Source organism: Oncorhynchus mykiss, chromosome 17 (assembly GCF_013265735.2).
Source record: "Oncorhynchus mykiss isolate Arlee chromosome 17, USDA_OmykA_1.1, whole genome shotgun sequence".
Taxonomy (NCBI): Eukaryota; Metazoa; Chordata; class Actinopteri; order Salmoniformes; family Salmonidae; genus Oncorhynchus; species Oncorhynchus mykiss.
Window position 1 is genome coordinate 28,922,982 of NC_048581.1, and position 17,384 is coordinate 28,940,365.

The 17,384-nt window shown below is 41.2% G+C and overlaps 1 protein-coding gene across 2 annotated transcripts; it reads right to left on the reverse strand.

The window, feature by feature from the left end:
* Window positions 1-13,689: 13,689 nt before the first annotated feature.
* vig-2 (VIG-2 protein) lies at window positions 13,690-16,989 on the reverse strand. 2 transcript variants are annotated; one of them, XM_036947880.1, is made up of 6 exons: window positions 16,858-16,989; window positions 15,590-16,020; window positions 15,280-15,333; window positions 14,957-15,022; window positions 14,782-14,844; window positions 13,708-14,495 (listed from the first exon to the last, which is right to left on the reverse strand). In XM_036947880.1, the coding sequence occupies exons 2-6, from the start codon at window positions 15,638-15,640 to the stop codon at window positions 14,430-14,432; spliced, it is 300 nt and encodes a 99-aa protein (XP_036803775.1). In that variant the 5' UTR covers window positions 15,641-16,020; window positions 16,858-16,989; the 3' UTR covers window positions 13,708-14,429.
* Window positions 16,990-17,384: the final 395 nt, after the last annotated feature.

Consider the following 17,384-nt stretch of genomic DNA (forward strand, 5'->3'; position numbering starts at 1 on the left):
TTTGATTGAGATTCTCCTTGCTTCAATGTCACATAATAATTTGAATCAAATTTTGTCCCAATTGCCACATGTACATTTGCTCTAATACAATAAATAGTTAGTTAGTTTCTAAAAGTCTGTCAGAGGAAGGGTGTTGGTAATTTTTCTAACCACAGTGCTCTTCGGCTTTGCAGTGACGTCAGTTTGACACTTGCACTTACAGTGTGAAATGTTTCAACTCCCTCATGTTTGCTGTTTGTGCTGTTTTGCATGTCATCGTATATTTGATGTGTGTATCTTTGTAATCACAGGCCTCATTTGCAAAAGAGACATTGGTCACAATAGGACTCCCTGTCAAAATAAGGTTAAATATAAGAACTATGATACAAGAAATCTTACATTAGTTTTGGGAACCCCCTGCAGTGAGGGAAAAAAGTATTTGATCCCCTGCTGATTTTGTACGTTAGCCCACTGACAAAGAAATTATCCGTCTATAATTTTAATGGTAGGTTTATTTGAACAGTGAGAGACAGAATGACAACAAAAAAATCCAGAAAACGCATGTCAAAAAAGTTATAAATTGATTTGCATTTTAATGAGGGAAATACGTATTTGACCCCATCTCAATCAGAAAGATTTCTGGCTCCCAGGTGTCTTTTATACAGGTAATGAGCTGAGATTAGAAGCAGACTCTTAAAGGGTGTGCTCCTAATCTCAGTTTGTTACCTGTATAAAAGACACCTGTCCGCAGAAGCAATCAATCAGATTCCAAACTCTCCACCACAGCCAAGACCAAAGAGCAGTGTTTGGACTGTCAGTGCATGACTTATTGTAGTGTGTCGTAGAGTGTAAAGTTCAGAGGATGTCCTCTGGGGATTGCAACATTTCACTTCCGTTTTGAACTATCTACACACCATCTAGAAGTTTTTGTTTGTGTTGTCTCTTGCTTCCCACCTCCTCTTCCACCCTATCCCAGGTAACTTGTTGCTTTTTTTGTGTTGGTTTTCCTTATAGTTGCTTATTGAAGCGTCTTTGGGTTTTAGAAAAGCGATATAAAATCATATGTATTAAACGAAAAGCCTAATTTCTGCAAATTATTAATTGCAGATCTGCCTAGATCCTGCCTTAAAACCCTCTAGAGTCTATTGACACCCCGAAGAGTCAATCTATGTAACATAATACAAACATCTCCATTAAAATCAGTCAGTGAAAGCTAGAGATATCTTTTTTTTTTTGCATGGGCTGTGTATAAATCCACCGCAAATGCTTATGGCGGCATTCTGCATCTGTGGTGGAAGGTGGCCGAGCTACAACGGCTCTTGTAAGACCATGAAACATCCTGAAAATTGGTCTTGTCACAAAAACGACTGTAGCATTCAGACGGTTTGGCTTGCATGACCACTTTATGGAAAGATAGAGTAAAACGGAGAACACTATGACTCCCACAAGTGTCAGGAGACTCATCTGAAGGTAACCAGTACCCGTTTAAAAGATGAATAGAAGTATGGAGGTAGTTTAGTGCATATCCAAAAAAAGAGGTTCAATATGTGTAAAAGAAAACACAACAACAACTAGAGCTTTCTCATACAGTATCTCCTAGATATAGGACAGACATTTTAAAACCTTATTCATTTTTTTACTGTTTTAATTGCCATTCATGACACCGACCTCGGGGATGACCCAGAGCGATCCGGATAGAGACGGTGGAACTCCCGCAGCAACGAAAGCATCTCTCCTCCGGACCGTACCCCTCCCACTCCTGAGAGGGAGGAAGATACGTCAGGAAGCCCACCGACAGGTGCGACCATGGCCGTTGTGGAACGGGTAGGGGTTGTAACGTCCCTTTGGGCAGGTGCCTGGGAGCCTTGCACTGGGCGCACACCGAGCAGGAGGAAACATAAACCCTCACGTCCTTGGCCAAAGTGGACCACCAGTACTTCCCACTAAGACAGACTCAATAATCTAGCCCACAATAACAGACCGTATTACATACAAACAAACAATCACTCACAAACAAACATGGGGGAAGAGAGGGTTAAATAATGAAAAAGTAATTGGGGGAATGAAGTCAGGTGTGTAAGACAAGGACAAAACAAATGGAAAATGAAAAGTGGATCGGCGATGGCTAGAAGGCCGGTGACGTCGACTGCCGAACACCGCCCAAACAAGGAGAGGGACCAACTTCGGTCAAAGTCGCGACACTTTCCACTTTATTTTTATGCTTTTTGTGTTTTTGTTTTGCTTCAAATTGTGTTTTGTTCCCTGTGGTGCTTTTATGCTATACTGCATATCACGTGTTATGACTGGGCGAGATTCTTCTTTTTGTAACAGGATCCACCAGGATCCACCAAAATTCTGACAAGTGGAGTACTTCTGTACTACCTTCGCTTTTTTTGCTCTACATAAATTACATGGATTCTGCCTGTTCATGTCCTCTGTTCCAGAATGCGGATGACTGGTTTCAGATAAGAATAAGGAGACCATTGAAAAGACTCTAAGCAGTGAACTGACTAAAGTCAGTAAGTAGTTATCCGACAACAAACTGCCTCTGCATTTAGGCAAGACAGAATGTATCCTGTTTGGTTCCAAACACAATGTTAGAAACTTCCAACTTCTCGGTCAAGTGTAATGGTCTAGCGGTGAAAGAGATATGCTGCATTACATACTTGGGATGTAATCTGGACCAGCACATGACAGGTGAAATCATGGTTCTGAAGGTCATTGTTCTGAAGGTTCACTACAGGACAAAGTTCCTGGCAAGAGTCACCAAGTTCCTGGATACAGAGACTATGAGGACCCTGACAACATTTCTGACAACAACATTCCTGACAACATCCATGTCACGAACCTCGCCGAAGATGGTGCCTCTTCCTGTTCGGGCGGTGCTCGGCGGTCGTCGTCGCCGGCCTATTAGCTGCCATCGATTCCCTTTCCGTTTGTTTTTGGTTATTGGGTAATTGGGTACACCTGTTTTGTGTTAGGGTTTGTTTGTAGGCTATTTAAGGGCACTAGGCCCGCTGGGTATTTGTGCGGGCTTGTTTCTTGTTACTCTGTTGGATGATGTTATTTGTTCGTGTCTTTATTCTCCGGACTATTTTGTCCTGTTGTTTGGACTGGTAACTTGTATACGCCCTGTGTGTTGGCGTGACCGTTTTTGTTGCGCCGGTGAATAAATTTGACAAACGACTGAACCCTGCTCTCTGAGCCTGATTCCACCCACCACTCCTAGTTTATCGTAACAATCCAGTGCCACTTGATGTGGAAAATGACATAATTAATCATGCTATCCCGTTTGTTTACGGCCAAAATAACGGTCTCATGTTATATTCTAGGGTTTTTTCTAAACGGATACGAACTTGTCTTTCTATGACTTAGTCATAAGACTGAGCTTACAGCTAAGAGCCGTTTGGGTGCTCTTACAAGAGGTCACATGTATGTACATTTGCAGAAAATAGCACATTATAGTGTTTGCTGTTGTAAATGCAGTTAGACGGTTGAGCCCTCGGGCTGTCAACCTCATGCTTTCTTAAATCTGCACAGACAACTAATTGTTTTTTACACACTATCTGCTGGCTGCCACGTATACAGAAAGGGGTTGTATTTTTTCCTATAAAAGCAGAGACCCGACTATGTTTGTTAAGCATTCAACATTCCTGGTAATGGTTGATTGATTCATTTGTGCAAATCTTATAATAAAGTTCCTGTAAGAGGAATCTACAGTCTCTCTCTTCCTATAGAATTACTACCACACACTATGACTATTATTGTATCTCATGGTTCAGTGGCATAACAACAAATCTGAAGGACAAATTAAAAAAGGCCCAAAAACAAACTAATGAAGAGAGTTGGAGTAACGGATTGTCCTTGCTTCAATGTTACATAATCATTTTAATACAATCTGTTATACGTAACGGATTATTAAAAAATGAATTGTAATCTAAAATATTGAAATCAGATTAGAGATGCTTTTGAAAAACTAGATGATTACTTCTAGGATTACTTTTAAATTCAGAAATGATGTTTGCGAAAGCAAATTATATTTGACACCTTTCTGCTTTCTCAATGACATTCAAATCATAATTGAAAAAGGCACACGTTTAAGTTTGTTCGGCCTAAAGTCTGACCACAAGTCAGCAGAAGCTGTAGACACCAGGTACATGACTTGACTTGGACTCGAGTCTGACTCGTCACAAATTTGATGACTTGATACTTGACTTGATAGATCCAGGCTCCCGATTTGGGCTCCCGAGTGGCGCAGCAGTCTAAGGCACTGCATCTCAACCGGCTGTGATTGGGAGTCCCATTGGGCGCCGCACAATTGGCCCAACGTCGTTATGGTTAGGCCATCATTGTAAATAAGAATTGTTCTTAACTGACTTGCCTAGTTAAATTTTAAAAATGTAATAACTTGAGACTTGACTTGAAGCCTCAAGATCCAGGACTTGACTTTGATTTAAGACTGATGACTTGAAATGATCTGGCCATGTTTTGTCACTTGTTTTGTGGCACAGAGTCCGTGGATTACTCCACACGCAGACAGAGACAGTAGCTGCAACATCGCCCCTTGCAATAAAAAGTGCAACAGATTGGCTTGTGAAACGCACACTCGGCCCTCTGATTGGGCTATAGAATTGGGTGCAGTGCAAACATCAAATTGTAGGGAGAGAATTGACATAATACTATAATGTAGTGATCAACAATATTAACCTCAGGTGGTTGTGATATATGGCCAATAAACCACAGCTAAGGGCTGTGTCCAGGCACTCCGCGTTGCATCGTGCATAAGAACAGCCCGTGGCCGTGGTATATTGGCCATATACCACACGCCCTCGGGCCTTATTGCTTAATGATATTTTGCTTTCGTCATTGGATCACCAAGACCAGTAAATAAATCTACACTGAGCAAGTCAACCTGCCTTTCCTTCTGCTGATTTCATGCCCTTGTGTATTCTTACTGTTATCTGTAACTGTACTCTATCGGTAATGTACGGGGGACTTTTCACTGCGTTAGGTCTCGTGTTTGACATGCATAACTGTTTTTTTGTTTGTTGTGCAGGTGAGCAAAGATGAGTAGCCTATGCTCAATAAATAGACAAAGATTTTTAGTTGAACAAGTCATTGCATGTATAGATTTTTTTTTAGACTACTTGACTTGAAAAAAAAAAACATGTCTTGACTGGAGACATGACCCCTTCTAGTACTACTTGGGCTCGACTTGAGACTCGGACCTTATGACTTGAGTCTTGCTTGTGGCTCAAATAATAGCGACTTGGTCCCACCTCTGCAAGACAGAGACCACTATGATGACACACCAAATGCCTTTGATGGTCAATCCGAAATCTGCAGTGACCGTACAGCATTTACTGTGATATAGCCTCAGCAGAAGTCAAGGCATTCATGCTTCTTGCACTTTGCATATCTGAGCAGAAGGAAGTTGTCAAGGAAGTGAGTTTGTGTTTATACATGCTTCAGTAGGCTCCGCAATTGGGTTACACCCTCCATACAGAGCCTAATAGGCTGACCACACCACTCGCTTTGCATGCGCAAGCGTTGCAAAATATATTTAGAATTCTATGTTATTCAATTATTCCACCCACACTGCTCGCACGTACCAACGAGCGTCTGCATTGCCAAGAGCTAAAATAAATGCAGGTGTAGAAGCACGGTGGCTAAAAACTCCCTAGATAGGCCAAAACCTAGGAAGAAACCTAGAGAGGAACCAGGCTATGAGGGGTGGCCAGTCCTCTTCTGGCTGTGCCGGGTGGAGATTATAACAGAACATGGCCAAGATGTTCAAATGTTCATAAATGACCAGCATGGTCAAATAATAATAATAATAATCACAGTAGTTGTTGAGGGTGCAACAAGCCAGCACCTCAGGAGTAAATGTCAGTTGGCTTTTCATAGCCGATCATTAAGAGTATCTCTACCGCTCTTGCTGTCTCTAGAGAGTTGAAAACAGCAGGTCCCGGGACAGGTAGCACGTCCGGTGAACAGGTCAGGGTTCCATAGCCGTAGGCAGAACAGTTGAAACTGGAGCAGCAGCATGGTCAGGTGGACTGGGGACAGCAAGGAGTCATCATGCCAGGTAGTCCTGAGGTATGGTCCTAGGGCTCAGGTCCTCCGAGAGAGAGAAAGAAAGAGAGCATGCTTAAATGTACACAGGACACCGGATAACAGACTGACCCTAGCCCCCCGACACATGCAGCATAAATACTGGAGGCTGAGACAGGAGGGGTCAGGAGACACTGTGGCAAACAGGCAGGTACTCACGTGCCATATAGAAGCAGGTACTCACGTGCCATATAGAAGCAGGTACCCACGTGCCATCTCCTCATTGGTTATCCCCACATGGGTGATTGAAAGACGAAATGTTTTGCCGGTTATCGTGGTAATACTATGAAAGTGTAGATGCCAATCACCATATAAGTTCAAAGATGATAAAGCCGGGAAGGAGGAGAGATGACTAGGAACGATTTGGTTGGCCGTTTTATGTGTGGATTAATTGTCAGAGTAGAGTAGAGGACCTTGTTCAGGTAAAATAACAACTCAATGTTTATGTCCCAGGACAAATTAGGTAGCAACAGCAAGCTAGCTAAATAGGTCAAATTAGCTAGCAAGTGCAAGCTAGCTAGCTAAATTGCCATACATGTTTAATGCTTTTCGACCTGTCCCCAAATAAATGTCATTTGTTCAGAGTTTGTTTTGATATTTTAACCTGCATGTCGTGATCGCGTTTGGTGTTGGGGACAAAATAATTGTATGCACGATGGCGCACGCGCGCAGCCGGTTTGTGTTCCGTGTAAGACCACATTTTCAGATCAAGCATAAATTGGCTTATAGGCTTTTGTAGGCTACAGTCCAAGCTATGTTTTCCAATGGTGCGACCGCTGTCAGCATCCAAAGATGATCCAACTTGAATAAACGCTTGGAGGTTAGGACGACAGCAATGATGTAGCCTACATAGCCATTGATGTGAATCACACTAATGCTCTCTCAATGAGCTATGTGTGACAGTGGAGACCCGTCATTCAGTGCAATGTAGGCCAGAGCCCCACATTTTTAGCCCACATTGTTTTTTACAAATATGGCGCATAGGGGTTGGTAATGTTCTCTAGTTGCCTGATATTGGCTCAGTGTTCTGTCACTTATGGGGACACTATGTCACGGCCAAATCTAACGGTAGAGCTTGACAATTCAAGCCCCTTGGGTGCTGCCATAAGTGCCCATCCAAGAAGGCTCAAGGTCATTTGCCATAGATAAAATGATGCCAAATCACGTTATATGTACAGTAGCTTTGATTAGACTGATCATGTCAACATCACACTATCAAAATCTTAGCTAGCAGTCATCATCATGAATCAAGTTGACAATCTACTGGCAAATCCTTTTTATTTGTTGTCATGTGAAGAGAAATAATGAAGAGAAATTATAGATAAAACGTATTGGTGCTCATCGGCCATTGGATATAAACATTACACAAGTTGGAAATCGCAAATTCAACAATGAGTGGTTTGGAAGGAATCAGTGGCTATCTGCAAGCAATGCAAAGCAATCACTAGCCTGCTATTCAGTGGAGTGTGTGTGGACCCAATTCTCTGTTTAAGGGTCTCTTTTCCAAGCTTAAAATGATTAACATTCAACATTGGCCATGCTGTCAATCCAGCACCATTTCTGAAGCTCTCAAAACAACTGTTCCCTCAGAATTGGGAAATATGACTTTAGTGAGTTCGAGACAGCTGGTAACTCAGGAAGAACGAGCTCCGACTGGGAAAATACATTTTGAACGGTCATCCAACTCGGAATTGTAAGTGGGGAACTCTAGAGCTACGACCTGAAGATCACTGACTTCATCATGATTCTACCTTGTTTTTTCCAGAGTTCCCAGTTGTCTTGAAAGCACCATAAATCCAGAGAATGCCAGACTTTGATGACAAAGTTTGATAACAAAATTTGCCCACAAAGGACCGCCACTCCACCTTCCTGTACAAGTGAACACGTACAACAAGGTGAGTCCAAAAATGTTTTGAATGCTGCTGCATAAATTATGTAATATGCCAGGGATATATAGTACCAGTCAAAAATGTGAACTACTCATTCAAGGGTTTTTCTTAACTTTTTATATTTTCTACATTGTAGAATAATAGCGAAGATATCAAAACTATGAAATAACCCATATGGAATCATGTAGTAACCAAACCATTTGAGATTGTTCAAAGTAGCCACCCTTTGCCTTTGATGGCAGCTTTGGAAACTCTTGGCATTCTCTCAACCAGCTTCATGACCTAGTCACCTGGAATGCATTTCAATTACAGTTTTTTACAATCGCTTACACACTAAAAGTGGTACTTGAGGCACACTCAGTGAAACAATTAACTCATGTGTCTAATCTTCAGACCAAGTCTGCAAAACTACAAGCACATTATTATTTGCAATTATAAAACACACTTCTTGCAAACTACTAAACACAGTTCTCTACAGTAGACACATCATTCAAAACTAACAGGTCTTGTGTTTCGTTTGGAAAACATTGCCATTTCAAATGCCACACTCATTTACCAATTACCTACACCCATTGCTCATGTGTGAAAACACTTATAGTTCATTTCTTCGCTTAGAAATCAGAGCTTGAGCACTATAAATAGGCTTCAGGTTGTCTTTCTTGGTTTGGACATCAATGGAGGCCAATTTTGGAGAGAGAGTTAGAGGAAGAAGAGTGAGCATAAGAGGGGGACAAGGAGGAGGAAGAGGACAAGGAGGAGGACAAGAAGGGCGAGAAGCCTATTTGTTTATCTTCTACTGTATTTGTTTTGTCTGTTACTGTTTATCCCAAAATCTGGATGAAAATAAAAAAAATTGAGAAAGAAATACATTTTATTTCCCCCCCCCCTTGCATTTCTGTTGATAGTGTAAATATATACTGAATATGCATACATATTTGTGCACATACATGTATGTGTGAGTGCTATGACAAACTGCCGTGGACTCCACCGAACATGCAAAAGACACAAGAGAGAAGTGTTTTACATTTGTCACATCTGTGTGTAGTTGACGTGTCTAAGAGCTGATCATTTGATGGTTTGTGTGTAGAGTTTTTATACAAAAACACGATTTTGAGAAGAGTTCAAATAGTTTTGAATTAAGTGTTTGGTTTTGAAAGAGATGTCTGACGTTTTGCATGTTGTGTGTGTGCTTTGGGGTTTTGTTTGTAGAGTCTAGAGAAAAGGAGCTTCAGAAAGAGTTTCAGAAATCATGTGTAAGCAATTGTCAAAAACTGTAAGAGGTGTGCCTTGTTAAAAGTTGATTTGTGGAATTTCTTTCCTTCTTAATGTGTTTGAGCCAATCAGTTGGGTTGTGACAAGGTAGGGGTGGTATACAGAAGATAGCCCTATTTGGTAAAAGACCAAGTCCATATTATGGCAAGAACAGATCAAACAAGCAAAGAGAAATGACAGTCCATCATTACTTTAAGACATGAAGGTCAGTCAATCTGGAACATTTCAAGCACTGTGAAAGTTTCTACAAGTGCAGTCGCAAAACCATCAAGCGCTATGATGAAACTGGCTCTCAACTGGCTCTCAACTGGCTCTCACGACTGCCACAGGAAAGGGAGACCCAGAGTTACCTCTGCTGCAGAGGTTAAGTTCATTAGAGTTACCAGACTCTTGCAGCCCAAATAACTTCAAGTAACAGACACATTTCAACATCAACTGTTCAGATGAGACTGTGTGAATCAGGGCTTTATGGTCGAATTGCTGCAAAGAAACCACTACTAAAGGACACAGATAAGAAGAAGAGACTTTATTTTATTATTATTTATTTTTTATTTAACCTTTATTTAACCAGGTAGGCTAGTTGAGAACAAGTTCTCATTTACAACCGCGACCTGGCCAAGATAAAGCATAGCAGTGTGAACAGACAACACAGAGTTACACATGGAGTAAACAATTAACAAGTCAATAACACAGTAGAAAAAAAAGAGAGTCTATATACATTGTGTGCAAAAGGCATGAGGAGGTAGGTGAATAATTACAATTTTGCAGATTAACACTGGAGAGATAAATGATCCGATGGTCATGTACAGGTAGAGATACTGGTGTGCAAAAGAGCAGAAAAGTAAATAAATATAAACAGTATGGGGATGAGGTAGGTAAAATTGGGTGGGCTATTTACCGATAGACTATGTACAGCTGCAGCGATCGGTTAGCTGCTCAGATAGCAGATGTTTGAAGTTGGTGAGGGAGATAAAAGTCTCCAACTTCAGCAATTTTTGCAATTCGTTCCAGTCACAGGCAGCAAAGAACTGGAACGAAAGGCGGCCAAATGAGATGTTGGCTTTAGGGATGATCAGTGAGATACACCTGCTGGAGCGCGTGCTACGGGTGGGTGTTGCCATCGTGACCAGTGAACTGAGATAAGGCGGAGCTTTACCTAGCATGGACTTGTTGATGACCTGGAGCCAGTGGGTCTGGCGACGAATATGTAGCGAGGGCCAGCCGACTAGAGCATACAGGTCGCAGTGGTGGGTAGTATAAGGTGCTTTAGTAACAAAACGGATGGCACTGTGATAAACTGCATCCAGTTTGCTTGCTTGGGCCAAGAAACATGAGCAATGAACATTAGACCGGTGGAAATATGTCCTTTGGTCAGAACAGATGATCTCCCCATCTGTGCTTCCCACTGTGAAACATGGAGGAGGAGGTGGGATTTGTGGGGGTGCTTTGCTGGTGACACTGTCTGTGATTTATTTAGAATTCAAGGCAAGCTTAACCAGCATGGTTGTGCCTTCACATCTGCCATGCTGATCCTCCTACCACAGCATTCTGCAGCGATATGCCATCCCATCTGGTTTGCGCTTAGTGGGACTATCATTTGTTTTCAACAGGCCTAAATGATTACCGCCCCGTAGCACCCACATCGGTAGCTGTGAAGTGCTTTGAAAGGCTGGTCATGGCTCACATCAACAGCATCCTCCCTGATACCCTAGACCCACTCCAATTCGCATACCGCCCCAACAGATCCACAAATGACGCAATCTCAATTCCACTCCACGCTGCCCTTTCCCACCTGGACAATAGGAGCACCTATGTGAGAATGCTGTTCATTGACTACAGCTCAGCATTCAACACCATAGTGCCCACAAAGCTCATCATTAAGCTAAGGACCCTGGGACTAAACACCTCCTTCTGCAACTGGATCCTGGACTTCCTGACGGGCCGCCCCCAGGTGGTAAAGGTAGGCAACAACACATCTGCCACACTGATCCTCAACACGGGGGCCCCTTAGAGGTGTGTACTCCATCCCCTCCTGTACTCCCAGTTCACCCAGAGTTTCAAGTTCCTTGGTGTCCACATCACCAAAGAACTATCATGGTCCAAACACACCAAGACAGTTGTGAAGATGGCACAACAAAACATTTTCCCCCTCAGGAGACTGAAAAGATTTGGCATGGGTCCCCAGATCCCCAAAAATGTATACAGCTGCACCATCGAGAGCATCCTGACCGGTTGCATCACCAGCTGGTATGGCAACTGCTCGGCATCTGACCGTAAGGCACTACAGAGGGTAGGGCGAACAGCCCAGTCCATCACTGGGGCCAAGCTTCCTGCCATCCAGAACCTATATAATAGGCGGTGTCAGAGGAAAGACCATAATATTATCAGAGACTCCTGTCACCCAAGTCATAGACTGTTTTCTCTGCTACCGCAAGGCAAGCGGTACCGGAGCGCCAAGTCTAGGACCAAAATGTTCCTTAACAGCTACCCCTAAGCCATAAGACTGCTGAACAATTAATCAAATGGCCACCGGACTATTTACATTGACCCCCTCCCCCTCCCCCCATTGGTTTTGTACACTGCTGACACTCGCTGTTTGTCAATGCATAGTCACTTCACCCCTACCTACATGAACAAATTAGCTCAACCAATCTGCGTGTGCATGTGACCAATCTGCGGCACATGTGACAAATACAGTTTGATTTGACAATGACCCAAAACACACCTCCAAGCTGTGTAAAGGTTATTTGACAAAGAAGGAGAGTGATGGAGTGCTGCATCAGATGACCTGTCCTCCACAATCCCCCGACCTCAACCAAATTGAGATGGTTTGGGATGAGTCGGACTGCAGAATGAAGGAAAATCAGCCAACAAGTTCTCAGCATATGTGGGAAATAGTTCAAGAGTGTTGGAAAAGCATTCCAGGTGAATCTGGTTGAGAGAATGCCAAGAATGTGAAAAGCTGTCATCAAGGCAAAGGGTGGCTATATGAAGAATCGCAAATATAAAATACATTTTGATGATTTGTTTAACACTTTTTTGGTTACTACATGATTCCATATATGTTATTTCATAGTTTTGATGTCTTCCCTATTATTCTACAATGTAGAGAATAGTAAGACATAATGAAAAACCCTTGAATGAGTAGGTGTTCTAAAACTTTTGACCGGTAGTGTCCATTTTTGTATTATTCTAATGGCTCTTAAGGGGAAAGTAATGTGATTACGTTACTGAGTTTGGGTAAACCAAAAATTACGTTGCTGATTACAATTTAGGACAGGTAATTAGTATCTGTAACTGATTACATTTAGAAAGTAACCTACCCAAACCTGCAGATTAATTATACTTAAACTCAGCCCTAGGATGAACATTGGTCCTAATAATTTCAGGGAACTGAACGGGCTTCCAGTTGATTTCCGGGAGGTGCAGATCAAACTGTTTATGTTTTTTTAAATTATACATGACCTTGCCCCAGTTACCTGTATGGTTATCTTAATTTCATTGGAGACTCTGTCATCACACCAGAGCCATTTTTGCCCCCCCAAAAAGTTATTTCCTTAACACTTGTGCAGAGGAACTGAATGGTGTACCAAACTACACTACCATTCAACAGTTTGGGGTCACTTAGAAATGTCCTTGTTTTTGAAAGAAAAGCAATTTTTTTGTCCATTAAAATAACATCAAATTGATCAGAAATAGTGTCGACGTTGTTAAATCTGTAAATGACTGTTGTAGCTGGAAACGGGTAATTTTTTTATGGAATATCTACATAGGCGTACAGAGGCCCATTCCATTATCAGCAACCGTCACTCCTGTGTTCCAATGGCATGGTGTTGTTAGCGAATCCAAGTTTATCATTTTAAAAGGCTAATTGATCATTAGAAAACCCTTTTGCAATTATGTTCGCACAGCTGAAAACTGTTGTTCTGATTAAAGAAGCAATAAAACTGTCCTTCTTTAGACTAGTTGAGTATCTGGAGCATCAGCATTTGTGAGTTCGATTACAACCTCAAAATGGCCAGAAACAAATAAGTTTCTTCTGAAACTCGTCAGTCTATTCTTGTTCTGAGAAATGGAGGCTATTCCATGTGAGAATTTGCCAAGAAACTGAAGATCTCGTACAACGAAAACAAGGACATTTCTAAGAGGCCCCAAACTTTTGAACGGTAGTGTATATAAAAGCCGTCCTATGCTAGTTTTAAGATAAACCGTAATAGTTTATGGGCAATATGCTTTAAAACTGCACATGCTAAAAGAAAGTATAATTGTATTAATGAATGCTACTTGATCATCTATTTTATTTATTTGACTGATTCCTCCTTACTGATGAGGTGTATTTTATATGCTATAATCTTGTCTATTTTGTTTTAGTGTATTTCCAAGAGCACCACAGTGGTTGCATTGTTGAAAATTGTCAAATAAAAAACAAAAAAAATCAATGCCAATAAGAATGTAATTTACAGTCTGAGTCGTTTTATGCACATCATTGAATATCAGTACTTCACAGTTTGTGTTGATTTATTTGACCCCTCCGCCCCCACTAGGTACCACCCTTTCTCTGTTCGAAGGATAACTTCATGTGATACAGATATACAACTAAATTGACAGACACTCATTTGACAAGGAGACAAGACACTGAACACATTAATATTGACAAACAAATAGACAGCAGATGTACTTTTTTGAGGAGAATTAGCTACACAAAAATAAATCCAAGGACTAATGGGAAGAGTGAATGTTGTGGGGTAATATATACACTGTGTACAAAACATTAGGGACACATTCCAAATATTTTAGTCGTCCCCCCTCCCCTTTTCGCCCTCAGAACATTAAATAGGCCAACGAATGACAGATGAGTGAGAAAATAAATAGATACTCAACATATTTACATATCAATCTAGATTGTATAACCATATATCCTACTGTACAGTATTTACAAAACCCTACGCGTGTACCAATGCCATCTTTAGGCTACAGTGGCCTAGTTCACGCTGAGGTGATACAACGGATCTTTGTTTACGTGCAGACAAACCCATTGACAGGATTCTTAAATTGTATCACAGCTGATGTGTGAGATGCGTTGTACAACAGGAGTGTGAACTAGGCCAATGTTTTGATGACCAAGCCACCCAACAGATGGTTAGTTAATGAAGATTTTAAAAAGGCTGTCTTCATTTAAAGGCGGTCTTCCTCATCTTTTCTTTCTCTCCAGATGCAGAAGCTGGGATTTCTTGAGGTCATCTGTAAAGACACCCAGATGAGTGTTTGCACCATATATTTGCGCAAATATTTTAAGAAGTGAGTGATTGTCCCCAAAGCTGTTAGTGCAAGTTCTACAAATGTACAGACACCCCTTTAGCTCTGACATTCTTGATATAGGAGGATCAGTGACATTCTTCTCGATCTTAGTTGTCAATGGTTTAAACGGTAGTTTAGCTTTCCCTTTTTCACAAAGGGCTTTTCCATTACTGACACACAAAGAAAGTGAATTCATGATATTGATAACAGAAATTGTACGTCGTCATACCCATTCCATTTCCTCATTGTGCTCCTCTTCCTGGCAGCAGGTCACTCCCACTTCCTGATCAGCCTGTTTAGACAGACGAGACAACAACGGCTCGTCATATAATTTCCATGACCACACCCTTTGGCGCGCGTGTGTGTCATGTGTACACACAGTGAAGAATAATCAAACCACGTACCCAGTCCATCTTCTCATCTCCAGACATGTTCAGATGGTGGAAGTTTTTGATGAGCTCTGTAAAATCCTGGAAGACGAGAAAATATCCAAAATCTGAAAATCTTCGCTGCTTCACTTGAACGTGGTATTACTTTTAATATGACAGATTTATCTGGTCCGACATGGCCTACTCAAAGGCAAAGAATATTACTGTTCATTTTGAACTAGTGTTGAGTGTAGTTCTTGTTGGCTTTAAACTGTAAATGTTCAGATGGAGAAAGCATGCTGATGTGGACAGAGCCACGGTGAAAAGATGTGTATGACATATTACTGTATACAACTTACTCCATCCACATTGTCCTTTGCTGCAGGGGAAAAACCATCTGTCGCGTCATAATTCTGGGGAAATTATTCATAATAGTTAGTAATTGACTTTCGCCCTCAAATGTTTCCATACATAACTTATATAAAGGAAGCATTTGATGTCTTATCAATTAAATGAAATTGTAGAATGTTACTTGATTTTACAAACACAAGGTAAACACAATATAATAACAATAATAAGGCCTAATTTATGAATAGATATACAATTTCTTGCAATAAGTGCACAAAACATATGTGTAATTTATAGGAGAAGACGGAAGAGAAAGCTGACTGTTTTTGACATGGGCCGCGTCACTGACCCACGACTAGCGTTGACTGTCATTGACCATGGGCCGCGTCACTGACCCACGGATTAGATCGATGGCATCACCCATCAGTTTTGGTTTGTATGTTATAAGGCAACATACAGCCTGTTCGCGCCCTTTCGGCCAGAGGTGAGTGAGAGACACTCAAAAAGAAGAGGAGAAGAGTCATATAAACATTAGTGTAACTCAATACATCATCAACTATATAGTTTTCACTTGTTTTTGTACATTAGTTTAAGCAAAATCAGAAAATGGAAATAACTCCCTGAAAATTCATGAATATTGAATTGATCTTTCTCCAACGGTGAACTGCCTCAGATTACCATAGTGGTTTAGCTGCAAATGGTGTTATTTTCTTCAAGGTGTTGTAGGAGCTTCTTGATGTTGTCCACTGAACCTGCAATGTAGAGAAAGTGCCATTCTCATTGAAACCTAATGTATTATTTTGTTATTTTTTTCTCCCCCTTTTTTTCAAACAACTCAACGGTGCAGACATTAAAGTAACTGTCCAGTGAAAATCTCACTTTTAAAAGTTAATATTCTGTTAAATTATACCCAAATAATGTTGTTGACTCATCCTATACTCTTATTTGTGACCAAAGCATAAATTGGAGAGAGAAAAAAAAGCAATTCAAAAACCCCACCTCAAACTTGCATCTCAAACAGACATTGCAAAAATAATTGCTTTCATCATAGAGGATGATGTCATCCTCCTGAGGAGAATGAGCTGGCCAATCAGTGGTCTACTGCTTTTCAATAAAGTTACTTTTTTAAATTGGAAGGAAGAATGTTTCACTCATATTGTAATTAATATAGGTCATATTTCATAGAAGCCTGGATTTGAACGGTCCTGGCTGCGGTGCCATCATGGCTCATGGTGCCACTCCCTTTCTGTTTTCTAGCGCCTGGTGGGAGGAGAGTGCCTTGCTCTTCCCTTTCTGGTTACACAGTAATGTTGTCTGTGTCAGTTGTCTAACCAAATACATATTTTGTTTGTGTATATCCTCCTCTCTAGCACCACTCTGTAGAGCATATAACATTTTACATGTCAAATGTTAGTCATTTAGCAGACTCTCTTATCCAGACACTCTTTGATAAACTATTTTATTGAGCCATATCCATTTAATTGTCTAGAATCCATAAGCAATGTAAGCAACATGACTTTACAGATCACATTTGTATAATTTGACATAATGCAAGAAACAAGCTAAGCCAGTAAAAAAACGTTACTTACCAGTGACAATAAGGAGATCGCCTGCTCAAATTTGTAGTGCACAGGTATTTATGCTCCAGCCAGCACAGACTGTACATAAACCAGCCACGTCATATGAGGAAAATACTGCCTACTTACAAGAATTGAAAGTGAAACTTAATTCCCATGGTTATGTACAAATAATCATATTAAATGCAGACACTCCTCTCTTCGACGGGGACGAGAAGACAAAGCTTCCAAAGGCGTGTTTTTCCGCAATTGCATTTTGAAATGTTATAGAATGAGAACACATTTTTCTAGCGCTTGGGGGGAGGAGTGTGCCTTGCTCTTAACATCAGCAGGCCTCAGAAACAGGCACAAGGCAGGGCAGACTCTTTAAGACAACACTATGAAATAACACATATGGAATCATGTAGTAAGCAAAAAAAAGTTGCCACCCTGTCACGATCGTCCTCCTCTTCATCTGAAGAGGAGAGGCGAGATGGATCGGAAGACCAAAATGCGGCGTGGTAAGTGTCCATGGTAAATCTTTAATCAAGAAAGTACTG